Consider the following 13,349-nt stretch of genomic DNA (forward strand, 5'->3'; position numbering starts at 1 on the left):
AATTATTTCCTTGTCAAATTTTATGATTTAATGAGCTCCTCTGGGAATGACGGCTGTCAGTCAGTCGTGACTTTTTGACACCATTACAACTTCAAATACAGCGGCAGCCACGCTGTTTTCCTCGGATTTGAAATACTGAAATGATCTGACAGGTTTAGAGGGAAAAAAAGTACAGCATACACACACTCACACACACTCGCTCGCACACACACACACACACACACACACACACACACACAAAGAAAAAGACAGTTGCCTTATCTTGTGGGGCTCACAGTCTTTAACGCTGCTAGGTAATGAAAAAGCAATCACTAAGGTTATTATACGACAAGATTGCTCAAACTAGGGGCTTACTTATTTATTTGTTGCATTATTTATTTATTTATTTATTTTATTATTCTTCAGCCTAATGATAATTCTCAACGGGTTTGCCCCGCATGGGATGGACAGAGCTGCACAATTTTGTTCACCATTAATTTTAGCCTTTGAAGCTTGGTGCTCTGAAGCAGCAGCAAAGAACACCCCCCACCAAGCTGGTTCCAAAATAAGACAATCCGGCCTGCCTTAAACAGAATACCAAATGGCCTTCCACACCACCGGTGACGTCAGCTCGCTTGCATTCCTGTAAGCACCAAGCCCGCCACCCCCGTTCCCTGTCTGTTTGTAAACCTCACCAATGCAAGTAATTTAAAATCCATGGACCATTTTATTCACACGTTTGCTTTCTTTGTTTGCCACATTTTTTTCAACTTTCTTCCTTATTCATCACGAACAAAACAGACAAAGATGGCATGTGGGCCAAGTCTCTGTTAAAAAAAAAAAAAGCTATAATAATAATAATAATAACCACAAATGTAACAAAAAATGGACAAAGCAACTTTGAAATTTGGATGTCTTCCTTATAAAATTTAGCTAATTTATTTTGGCCTTCTTGGCTACAGGTCATCCCGCAAATGTTCCATTGCAGCACCTGGGATAAAAAGGGGGAGTTTTGTAGCACTTTATCTTTGAACAATTTATGTCATTAAAAGAAACTTTTAAGTTCTATTGTGTCTGGCTTTGGGAAGTAAACCTGAAAATATATGACAGACATTACGACAAGCTCTTTGTGCTCTATGTGGACAGCTTAAACAGCTGAAATAATGATCAAAGATCTGTATTAATATTTAGCGGTCTACTTTAGTATGATTAGTAACAAAAGAAAATGGACTAGATGATGTCAATTGTAATTCAGTTGTCACAGACAAGAAGATCCACACTTACACAATTTTTGCTTAATTTAAATGTAAACAAGAGGCAATCCTGCTTCGGCAAGTCAAAAACAGGCCTCCTGGTCCTTTACACATTTGTATTCTTCATTGCATTCAGTACGCATCCTAATAAACTTTCACATCTATTAGTTTATCCCAATGAATCACTTTTTACATTAGAACAGGCAGGGTTTTTCTTCTTACTGTACATTTAAAATTAAAGACCATTTAAACAAAAACAAAACTGACATTTATTATTGTGTTACAGGACTAGATCAACAATGCACATCCAGAATAATGTTACACACATAGAAGGAAATAACTTTTTACATTTCAAAAGGATTAAAGCCAAGATTACAACGTAAGCCACTTCATTTATTGATAACTAGATCCACGTGTTAGCCAGATCTCACGTTCGTTCAAGAAACAGAGGAGCACACATTATATACCGCATTCTATACAGCGCACACGTTGTGAGTGTTATTTTAAATCAAACTGTGCATTGACATTGAAGACTAAAACATACAGGAAGAGCAAACACAAGAAAGACAGATGAAAAGAAGTCTCCACATTGCCGCATATCTTCCCGCTAAATTCAGCACGCCATAAAACCCCAAACAATTGTTCCTACAAAGGGGAGACAGAAAAATCCATGCAAAAAAAATAAAATACCCTAAAACCTCTTGTACACTACTTGCACCTGAGTCAATGTGTTCTTCGGAGGAGAGTTCTGTCAGTGCAAGAAAATGATTCATGTGATCAATTTGTCCTAATTACTCTGAACGAATGCTTTGTCACTATTAATCATGCCAGGAGTTGAGAAGAATCAGTGTCCTCTGACAGAAAAATAAATAGCCAGCACAATGGTGAAGAGGATGATAGCGCCCAGAATAAACATCAAGATCCGATTCTGGATGATCCTGCAATAAAATAGAAAGAAAAGACAAAATAAGTCCTGCTTAATCAGCGTAACAGTCTTCAGTTAGGGTCAGTGACAGAGCTTACCTCTCACTCCCAGCTGTGACAGCGGATATCTATAACAATTCTTGGCTGCATCAGCCACTCTTATACGAAAGAATATGTCTTTTCTCTTTTGCCCTAAGTCTTCATTGAATTACTCAGCAGGAATAAACCAATTTCAGTGATACTTCACCAAAAGAATAATAATAAAAAAAAAAATCTTTAAAAGACCTTTTGGAAGTGGTGTCACACTGTGCCACAGCAGCAAAAAAAGTTATGATATAAAAGCACTGACCAGCCTTCAAAGCAGAACACGTAACTGACATTAACTGGATTTTTCTTATAAGTAATAACCAACTTAGTCGTAACAAACAAAGCTGTGACGCTCTTATCCAAAGGACGCAACAGGCTTTGCAATTGAACAAGCTTTCATTAAAGCTGCTGGTGGGTAAAACTAGAATAGAAGTGCCTACATTGGACCCCTAAATAGTTATAAAAAAAAATAAGAATAAAACAATTAACATTAAAATAATTACAGAGCTCAAGAATTTTTTTACTGTTAATAAACTAACTCCAACACGTGTTATTTGACAGATTACAGATTTTAAAACTGCAAACAGCAGTCATGTTTAACAGCAGTAAAAAGGTATTTCACCCCTTATAGACACTTGGACAATGGCCTGATTGAGATGTTTTAGCCTTGCGTAACAAGAGTTCTTTTTAGTTTCATGGCTCTGGGTGCACCAGATGAGTTCCAAACTTGGCCATGACTTCTTCTGCAGTAGTAATATTGGAGCAGGAGAAAAGTCAAGCAAAATATCAGCGCCTGTCTGGCTGAACTTGGGACTACAGTGAGTAGAGTACACTGTAATTTTAAATATATTTATTTGCGCAGTCACCCTTCTCAGAATAAGGTGGGTTTGGAAGATATTATATACAGTACATATATATATATTTCTATAACAGGTGCACATAAATTCCTTGGAGTGGTCCATAGGCACTAGGACGCTGGTACTGATGCCATCTACTAGGCAAACAATAGCCCTACCAGGAGATGAACCCGAGTTCTATGAGCCACTCTTTCAATAAATAAAAGAATCAGAAAATTTGGAACATCCACTGAAGGGTAAGGAAAATCAGCAGGGTGATTTGGGCTGGGTGGGCTAGATGATAATAACAAGGCAACTGGACTTCCAACACATTAGACTGTTGGTTTGGCTCTCATCTCTAACTTACTGTGTGATCCTGAACAATTCACGTAAGCATTTCTAAGAAGTTAATGTAAGCAATTGGACTGAACTGAGAACTTTTAATAAAAATATCAGATAAATACACAGTGGAAAGGAGAATGAAATACATTTATACAATATATATACTAAAATATGAAGACAGACCCTGGGTCTAAAAACAGACCAACCCAAACCCCCACCCCCCCCATCAAATATCATCACATTGAAAACAGGAAAATGCACAATCACAGCAGAAACACAGAACACTCTCTGGTGACACTCCAAAGAGAGTTCTTTGTCCCCCTTCACAGACTGCTAAACCATCACATTTGTTGACATGCCCTTCTGTAAAACTGTTCTGATGCTTATGTCCACTTTTTCAGTTGGAGATGAATGGCTTTAGTTGTTGTCATTCATCACTTGCACACTGGACTCTAATTTATCTTCCTGTTCTGCTTGAAAAACAAGGGTCATAGTGAAGAAACCAAAGTGTTCACATGTCCCTTTTCATCTGCCTTAATAATGTGTGTATTGATTTAAAAACCACACGTTTACACAATTCATTATGAGTGTATAAAGAAGTCATATCACTTGGTACAGTCATTTGGAATACATTTCAGTGCACACTAGGGCTTTTAAGTAATGCTGAACTAGCATACAACAAGCATTAATGGGAGGGCACACACTGCCCAGTACACATGCTTTATAGAACAAAACAAAAAGGACAGACCCAGCTACCTTTATTAGTGACCACTCTGAGGAAACATTTTATTTTGTCATTTTTATTTTGTCAGAATTGCCTAGGGAAATGATTTGTATCACTTGGCCGAAATGTGCAAGGCACTTTATTTAATTCAAGGTGCTAAACAGGGTACACTTTGTAACAAGGAATGCCTAGCTCCCAGTGAAGATGTCACTGTTTCCACACCCATGTTGTGTGCCACTGTATGCCAGTCTCCTCTGCGTTGCATCTTCTCCAGGCTACGTCATCCCACTATCAAATATGCACATAAAGTGTATCACCGCAGAAATATGATCTGGGTTCCATCTCTCCTACCTTATTATTTTTTTTGTGATCAATTATTTATTGAATATTTCCAATAGAGTAAATAAAAGAATTGCATGTAACATTTCATACAGAATCCATACCCTGACGACCAACACCACCACCCACAGCCTGACTAGGAAAGCACTGAACCAACAGTAGAATTAGTGAGCAGCAAATGTCCAGGAATGTAAAAGACTGAACAGCAGTAGGCCAGCCCTCAGTAGCTTTCAAGGATGCTTTTTCAATACAAGATGTCCTGTCATATTAGAAATGAATCACACAGCCACGTTAACTAGTAAGTAAACCTAAACAATATTACTGTGTCTTACAATTCTCTGAAGTAAGGAGGTAGTGTCCCTCTCTGGCTATCCTTGTAACTGCATTATGATTCTTCATGGGCCTCATTCATCTTTAATTTGTTTACTTTTTTGAAAATCTTTTGGGGTGACAGAAACAGATCTTTTCTAAACCACTTTAATGTATCATTTATAATGTAGATCAGTAATAAAATCGTCCTCTGAATCTCCAGTGTTGTGGAGGCTAATGAAAATTTATATACTTAAAGACAGAGTAAAAATACATAAAAAAATGAAATCATAAGAGAGAAAAAATAAACCAGGCAAGATAATGACAGCTGCCAGACAGATCTAAATGCTAGCTGTAAAGCCCGGACCGATCCTGACCTGTTTAGGTTGGTCCCGCATGTCTGGCCGGTGTCTGTGGGGGTTTTTCAGGCGTATTCTGTCTCGATGTACATGACAGTAACCCAACAATGGATTGGTGTCACACCCAGGACTGGTTTCGGTCTTATGTCCAATTGCGCACAAATAGGCTTTCATTCCCTATGACCCTATAGTTGGATTAAGTGCATGCTTTTATAATAAAATTGATAAAGGGGCATTACCTCCTTTAAATACATTTTCTATGTGAACAAATCAGTGAGGAAGAAGATAAAGTGAACTTTTAACACTAAAAGTAGGTCATACCAAGATTTAGATGCAGCCTTTTGAACTGTGTAGACTTCAACAGCTAAGCCGTGATGGTGTCTCTGGGACCACTCCAATACTCTTTACATGACACAGCCTCTTAAGGAGGAATGAAAAGCAAACAAAACTGGATATTAATCTCAAACCCTTGCAACGCACATGAAAGCCGTACAGTTTTGTCAGTCTCCCTCTGTTACATCACTAGGACCATCTGCAAAAGTTAATTCATATGAAACTTTATAATTGTTGCACATTTTCCTTGCAGCGCTATGCTTCAGAGTGCTTTACAGGACTGGTCTGCTGCCCGCCAGTCTGGGTTAAAGCAGCAATTATGGACTATTTGAGGGCTGACAAGGGCACTCCCAATAGCTTGCATGTTGGCCCCAAAACATATTCCTTGAGTGATATATTTAGAGTGTTTGCTCTTATTTACAGTAGAGATGTCTCATGAGGTTTTCCAGGCATTGCCCCGTAGAGATTAGCACCAGTCCTCCTTTTCTGTTTGATATTTTTTAATACTGTAATTTGTCTTGTGGTCTAATGATTCACACACACATAATAAGCTAATTAAGATCTTATTCTCAGAGGCTGAGACAGTTACTTTATATGCATAGTCAAGTGAAAACAATGCATATTTTAAAACACTTTACCCTGTAAATGGTCCCAGAGGAAAGTGGTTGCACAACACTGCCCTTGAGGACTGTTTTTGACACCAGGTTGCCAGCACGCTAATTGCTAAACCCTTTTTTTAAATATGGTAATCCAATCATTTTTCTTTGGCACTAAATTATCCTAATACAGAAATATTTAAAATATGCATTTAACACCATGCAACTCTTACAGGAAAATTACAACTCGGTAGTCAAGAAGATTAACCTTCTATCTGTTCAGAGAAGTCTCTCAGGCTACTGCTTATTCTGATGTAGATTATTATGCCTCCAGTGATGCTGGCTTGACAACCATTTTATAGTTAGGAGGCGGCCTGGAGGCAGACCTAATGCTAATTTAAAAGGGATTACAATCAAGTAACATTTGCTTAAGCAATGTTTCAGAGCGCAATAAAAAAAAAAAAACACTTCCTTCCATGTTACTCAGTAACTCCTGCCTTGGTTTCTAATCCAGGCTAATTTATTCTGGCATATTAAACGGCAAAATTCAAGACTAAAGGGCTTTACCTGCTAATATGAGTTATCACAGGAAGAATGCAAACAGTTGATCCTTCATAATGGACTTTTCAGTCACAAAGACAGCTAAATTGTTCTACTCAAAGGAGCTGTACAGTACATTACAAGTGGTCCCATATATTCCTCACATTCATGTTTAGTTTGATGGAAAGAAAGTATGTGACAAAGCCAGGAAGACATGCTAGGCCAGATTGATTCAATGCTGGTTTCTGAAAAACTTATGATGAAGATCATTTGTTGTTCAACATTCATTTACAGGTTATTCATTACAAACTAACGTGCATAATTACATAAAAACTGGTCACAAAGAAGCACCATGATCATAGCCTTTATGTATTTCTGGGACAGTGTTGTTTAATTAGTTAACTCAAAATTAATGTTGTTCAAAATCAGAAAGAAAAAATGAAGTATTCAATTAATGAATCAAACAAACCTCATGGAGTGAATGGTCTTCCCTTGTTATTAATGTTCTTATAATTATGGGTGGCTAAAGCCACATTTAGATTATTTAGCCTTCTGGAGTGTAGCTAGTAAACCTAAATCAAGTATTGGTATTTATTGAGAATGAATGGACTGCAAGATGGTTCAGTGGTTAGTTTAGTTCCCGGGAGGTGAATAAAGTGTACAGCTTGGTCACTGTTTGTGCATGGTTTCTACAGGTTTTGTTTGATTGTTGCACTAAATTTCAAAAAGGTGCAAGGTGGATTAATTGGCAATTCATTGAACAGTGTGCATGTGTGAATGGGCACACATGGCATTAGAGTAGACCCCATCCAGGATTTGTTCCTGCCTTATCCATACAGTGGGGGGAAATAAGTATTTGATCCACAGAATCAGGCCCGTCTTAAGTTTGCCAGTGAACATCTGGGCTTGTACATGTGCCTTCCTGAGCAGGGGGACCTTTCAATCCATTACGGTGCAGGGTGTTACCAATGGTGTTCTTGGTGACTTTGGTCCCAACTGCCTTCGGATCATTACCAAGCTCCTCCCGTGTAATTTTGGGCTGCTCCCTCACCTTTGTCATGATTATCCTCACCCCATGAGGCAAGATCTTGCATGGACCTCCAGATCGAGGGTGATTGATGGTCATTTTATATTTCTTCTTGCTGATGGTCTTGTAACCCATTCCAGCCTTGTGCAGGCCTACGGTCTTCTCCCTGACATCCTTTGACAGCTCTTTGGTCTTGCCCATGGTGGTGGAGAGATTAGAATGGAAGAAATTGATTCTGTGGGCAGGTGCGCTTTATACACAAAATAAGTTGATTTCAGTTTCAGGAGTATCTGTAATTGATTGACTGACTGATTGTAATCACCAATCTGTGGGAGACAGAATTCTGGTTGGGTTGTAGGGGATCAATTACTTATTTCACTCAATGACATGCAAATCAATTTATAACTTTTATGTAATGTGTTTTTTCTGGATTTTTGATTGATATTCTGTCTCTCTCCATTAAATTGAAACTACCATAAAAATTAGAGACAGTTCATTTCTTTGAAAGTGAGCAAACTTACAAATTCAGCAGGGAATCAAATAATTATTTTTCCCACTGTATTTCTGCAAGTACAGGTTCTAACACTAAATGACGCAATTAATAAAAGTTTGAAAAATGGAGGGATTAGGGTTCCTGTTAACATTTTGCACTCTACTTTGCCTCAGCAAACTTGCCTTTTAATGAAAATGACAACAGTTAGATAAAATAAAGATGGAAAGGCCAAAGTTAAAATTTTAGTTACCAGCCTTTAATAACAACACATTCTCAAACCTGTTTAATCCAGTTCACAGTTGTAGAGGCTGAAGCCTATCCTTGGGCATTGATCTCTGTTCAGAAACCAGCCCAGGAAGGGATGCCAATGTATTGCTGCGTTCACTCCAGGTCCAATTTACATTTGACAATTTGTTTTGGTTTAGGACATAACGTTTTGTATTATTTGCTGCTTTTCGCTTGTTTACAATTTTTTTGAAACTGCACATTGTAAGGCTGATAATTTGCATGTTCATTTAAGTGTGACCTCATGATGGCTGACTATTTCAGATCAGACCGTGTGTAAGCTGGAGTCTCAACTATGTTCAAAAATAGGGAAAAGACTTTGCTTAAAATTACACTGGTTTTCACTAAGCATTTGTTTATAACTTTGAGTTTGTCCTGCTGATCCATGTTTTTTTTTTTTACCATTTAACATCATCTTCAATCTGAGCATTCTGTTCATTCAGCCTCTCTTTTCATGTACATTTGTCTCAATAATATTTCTCAATGATCTAGTAGCCACAACACAAGATCATACTATTTACAGTGAGCAGACTGGATACACAAAGTGTAATTTGAAATGTGGCAACCTTACATAGTCAAATGAAAAAATCTATAAGGACAAGTCTCCAAATCAACAACAGCAGGTGGACAATTAGTAGCTGTGGTAGGGGCACTGCTGGTGACTATGGAGCTGCTGTTACAGAAACAATACCAATTGTTAAAGAACTGCAAATGCCATTATGGACTAAGTGACGAATTATAACTAAGGTCTTATTGGTTGGTCTTATTATCTCTCTACTTGGGGAAAACACCTGGAATGGGCTACTACAAGTTTAGTTCTGTTTTTGATGTACCTGAGAGAAAAGCAATTCTTGTAGAGAACTTAAAGTGGTCAAGTTATTAGTCTGATATTAAAGTTGAGAACTCCAGCTGCTCTGTATCTACATTACCTCTTCATTAGTCAGATATTGCTTATGTTTTTGGTAAGGAATGTTCTATAGAGCTACCTCTCACCATCACCTTGATTGTGGAACTCATCTTCCACAAGGTGACCCTCTTCCAAAGGGCAAATTGTCTTAAAAATAAGGTTATACTGTAGATAATTATACTACTGATGAAAACTTGACAAATGGGTTTATTTGACCATCTAACAGTTCTACAAGAGAATGCTTTTTTTTAAGTCAAGGAGAAAAATGGGACCTTTAGTCAATGGATAGTGTGGCTTGTAGGGGGTGTCATTGAGCCCCAAACCATAGGCACAACTACTCCAAGCATAGTGCCGGGTTGAAATGAAGTATTTTTTTGTTAATCACAACACCTTTGTACAGGTTTTCCCTTCCAACAATTGTCCTTCTTTATTAATTATTTTTCTTTCTCCTCCACTCCTCCCAGGTGGGTTTTGCTTGACTCCAATACCAACTCTGATTTCCTGGGGCAGGATGGAGAACTCCTTTTTAACCTGGATCAAGGAGTACATCTGGCACATCAGGACTGTAACCTTGACCACTACACCACACTGCCTGTTTTATCTTTCACCATATTATTAGGACAAAACCAAACTCAAAGTCAAAATACTAATAATTTGTGTACTATTCAAAAATCAGTAGTGTTTCTTTTTTTTCGTTTGTTTGTTGCTTAAGTCCATGACCTTTCCTAGCATTACACTGTATCCACAGCCAGAAAATGACAGGGGCAATAATTTTAGCTGCAGAAAAAGCTGCAAAATCTATAGCAAAATATGAACACAAAATGGTAACATTATAATACCACAGTAGTTCTTTAACTTTTTTTCTCATAAAAAGTTTGCCATTTTTGTGTTTTTAAGACCTAAAATTGCTGCTGGCAGCCATCCTCTGGTGGGGTTTGAGGGGCATGTTTTTCCACCTTGAAGAATCGAAGATGCAGACCATAGTGGGGCAAAGGCGTCTGTTTAAAGTGCCTGTCATGACCTATCAAAAGAAACTCAGTAAACCGTATGTGACCATATCACATTGTGTACAATTGTGAAGCATTACTCTGTGTGACCCAAATTCAAACAACACATAACTCATAGCTTAAGAACCAATGCAATTTTTAAATTCTTTGTTAATGAAATCTTTTGATATATTTTTGGAGTTTATGCTTTGGTTTATGAAGATGACATATTCATTTACTTCTCAACTTTAGACAATTATAACATGCATATGCCAAAACATTCGAGACAATAAATGGTTTGTAAACTGTCTGAATCAAATTTCAAGCAAGGGTTAGGAATGGATACCACTAAAGGTCAGGTAGTAATGACTAGTTCCTAATTTAGTGAAAAATATTCAATGCATTATTAGAATTGTGAACTATTAAAAATGTTTTATTTAAAAATCAATTTCATAGTGACACCAGTCACTTCCTTAATTAAGACAGTGAAAAATTGTGAACTCATGACGCTCAATCTGTTTTTGACACACAGAGTTGTTTACTTCTGAAACCTTTTTATAACATCTGGAATGCTCTCTGAAGTTCAGATTCGAGGCAGACCCATGATGCATTATGATTGGAATGTCACTGTCACTACATTTTAAGGGTACACCCTGGAAGTTACACCCCTGTATATTATTTTCTTGAAAACTCATGATAGCAAAACACAATTGTGATGTTGGAAGTTGTAAATGTTTGGCCATCAAACATGAAAGAATGGAGACTCTGGCTGGAGGGTACATAGCTTGTATTTTTGATTTTCACAAATCTTTAGACTTTAACCTACTTAGTGATGACTAAAAGTCTTTCAGGGCAGGCAGGTATACTGGTTCTTCATTTTTAGCTAGTTTAATTTTAGGATCTTACACAAACACGGAAATAAAAACAGCAAAGCCAATGCCTTTTCTTGTTAGTTCAGTATCTCAGAATCAGAAAGTAAACCAGAAAGAAATACTGGATTCTTTGGCAAGGTTACGGAATCTGGGGACAATACAGGGCATCTGCTAGACATGGTCAGACCCTTAATTTACTATTTTTAGTTTCTGAGAAAATGCTCTTCAAAAACAGATGGATGTACTTTGTCTTTTTTATCACTCATTGTCTGATTTTTCAAAATCATCTCCATTTGCTGCTTTGACAGTGTACATTGTTAAGAATGCTGATCGTGCCTTGTATGACCTGGGATGTCACATTAGTGTTTAACCTTAGCTTCTGTCTGATAATTCTCTTGGGTTTGTCCTTTAATCTTAGGTGGTCTGTTTTTTTTACTTTCTTTTCTATCAGAGTAGCCAAAAAAAAGAAATAACTCAATATGCACATTTTTCAGTTTCTAAAGAAAATGGAAGTACCCAGAGAAGAAAGAGAAAACTCTATATAGATGGTGACGACGAACAGGAGTCAGAATTACCATCCTAGATCTGGAGTCACCAAGCCACTGCAACATTTAAAGTGACATCAAAATTCAGTTCAATTTATTTTTGTAAAATATGCTTCCCTGAATATAGGCTCAGAGATCTGTAACACACTAACAGGTTAAATTCAAATTACATATTGCATAATGTACACACACACACAAATATAGATCAGGATAAACATAAAGTGAAACAACTTAATTTCAAAGTAATTAACATAAATGGAGCCTAAAATGCATGCCCTTTCCTGGAGAAAAGAAGCCTCTGGGGGTGAGGGTCATCTCTTATTAACTCAAATATCATATAATGTGTGTACCAGTGTACTTGTACAAATGACTAAACGTCTTAAGTGGGCAGGCAAGATCCTCCACAGGAAAAACAACAATTCAAGCATTTTCCATAAAAGCAGCAACAAGTAAATACTGCATGATTTTTTTTAATTTCATATTGTAAAAGGCTTTTCAGAAGGTGAGTGGAAGGATATTGCAGTCATTAACCCACTGTATTTGTGGAGAACAATTCAATACACACGTTTGTGAAAATGACAAAGTAACCCATTTGACTGAGTGGGCACAACCCTTTAAATCCAGCAGACTAAAATGAGAAATTAAGTTGGAAAGAGATAACAATTCTGAAGACTGAAAATTATACAGTATGTTTGCTGTTAATAGCCTGCCAGCAGGTAATGCTATAGTTGAGGTATCCATCATAAGCAGCTATTATACAACATATTATAAGCCTTTTTTAAAATGACACACAGCGCATTGCAAATGTATTCATCCCCCTCAGTGTTTGACCTGTTTTACAACCTGAGACTAAAATGGATTGTTGTGGGGATTAACACCACTTGATTTACACAGCATACTTAGAATTTTTGGTAGGTTCAATTTTTTTTTTACTGTGAAACACACAATAATTAAGACAAAATAATGGAAATCATGAGTGTGCATAGGTACTTACCCACCAAAGTCAATATTTCGTAGAGTCAGCTTTTGCAGCAATTCCAGCTGCTTCCAGTCTCTTGGGGAATTTCTCTATTTGTTTAACACATCTAGCCACTGGGATTTTCACCCATTCCTCAAGGCAAAACTGCATCAACTCCTTCAAGTTAGGCGGGTTGTGTTGTTGTACAGCAATCTTCAAGTCCTGCCACAGATTCCTCAATTGAACTGAGGTCTGGAGTTTGATTAGGTCTTTCCAAGAAATTTCCATTTTCCGCTTTAAACAACTCCAGTGTAACTTTGCAGTATGTTGAGGGTGATTGTCCAGCAGGAACCTTCATCCCAGTTTCAAATCTTTGGTAGACTAAAATAGGTTGTCTTGAAGAATTTCCCTATATTTAGTGCCAGTCATCTTTCTTTCAATCCTGACTAGTTTTCCTGCCCCTGCCAATGAACAACATCCCCAGAGCAGGATGCTGCCACCACCATGCTTCACTGTAGGACTGGAGTTCTCAGGGTAATGGGAAGTGTTGGGTTTTCGTCACACATGGCGTTTCTCATGATGGCTGAAACGTTCAATTTTAGTCTCATCTGACCAGAGAACCTTCTTCAATGTATTTGGGAAGTTTGCCACATGC

General features: G+C 37.5%; 1 protein-coding gene across 6 annotated transcripts in view; it reads right to left on the bottom strand.

The window, feature by feature from the left end:
- Positions 1-1,477: 1,477 nt before the first annotated feature.
- Positions 1,478-13,349, bottom strand: part of vti1a (vesicle transport through interaction with t-SNAREs 1A) — a 508,387-nt gene continuing 496,515 nt past the window's right edge. For all 6 annotated transcript variants that reach the window (XM_051922191.1, XM_051922192.1, XM_051922193.1 and 3 more), the window contains one exon: positions 1,478-2,170. In XM_051922191.1, coding sequence (XP_051778151.1) covers positions 2,077-2,170 — 94 coding nt within the window. In that variant the 3' untranslated portion in view covers positions 1,478-2,076. The remainder of the gene's footprint in view (positions 2,171-13,349) is intronic.

The sequence above is a fragment of the Erpetoichthys calabaricus genome, chromosome 2 (assembly GCF_900747795.2).
Source record: "Erpetoichthys calabaricus chromosome 2, fErpCal1.3, whole genome shotgun sequence".
NCBI classification, from domain to species: Eukaryota; Metazoa; Chordata; class Cladistia; order Polypteriformes; family Polypteridae; genus Erpetoichthys; species Erpetoichthys calabaricus.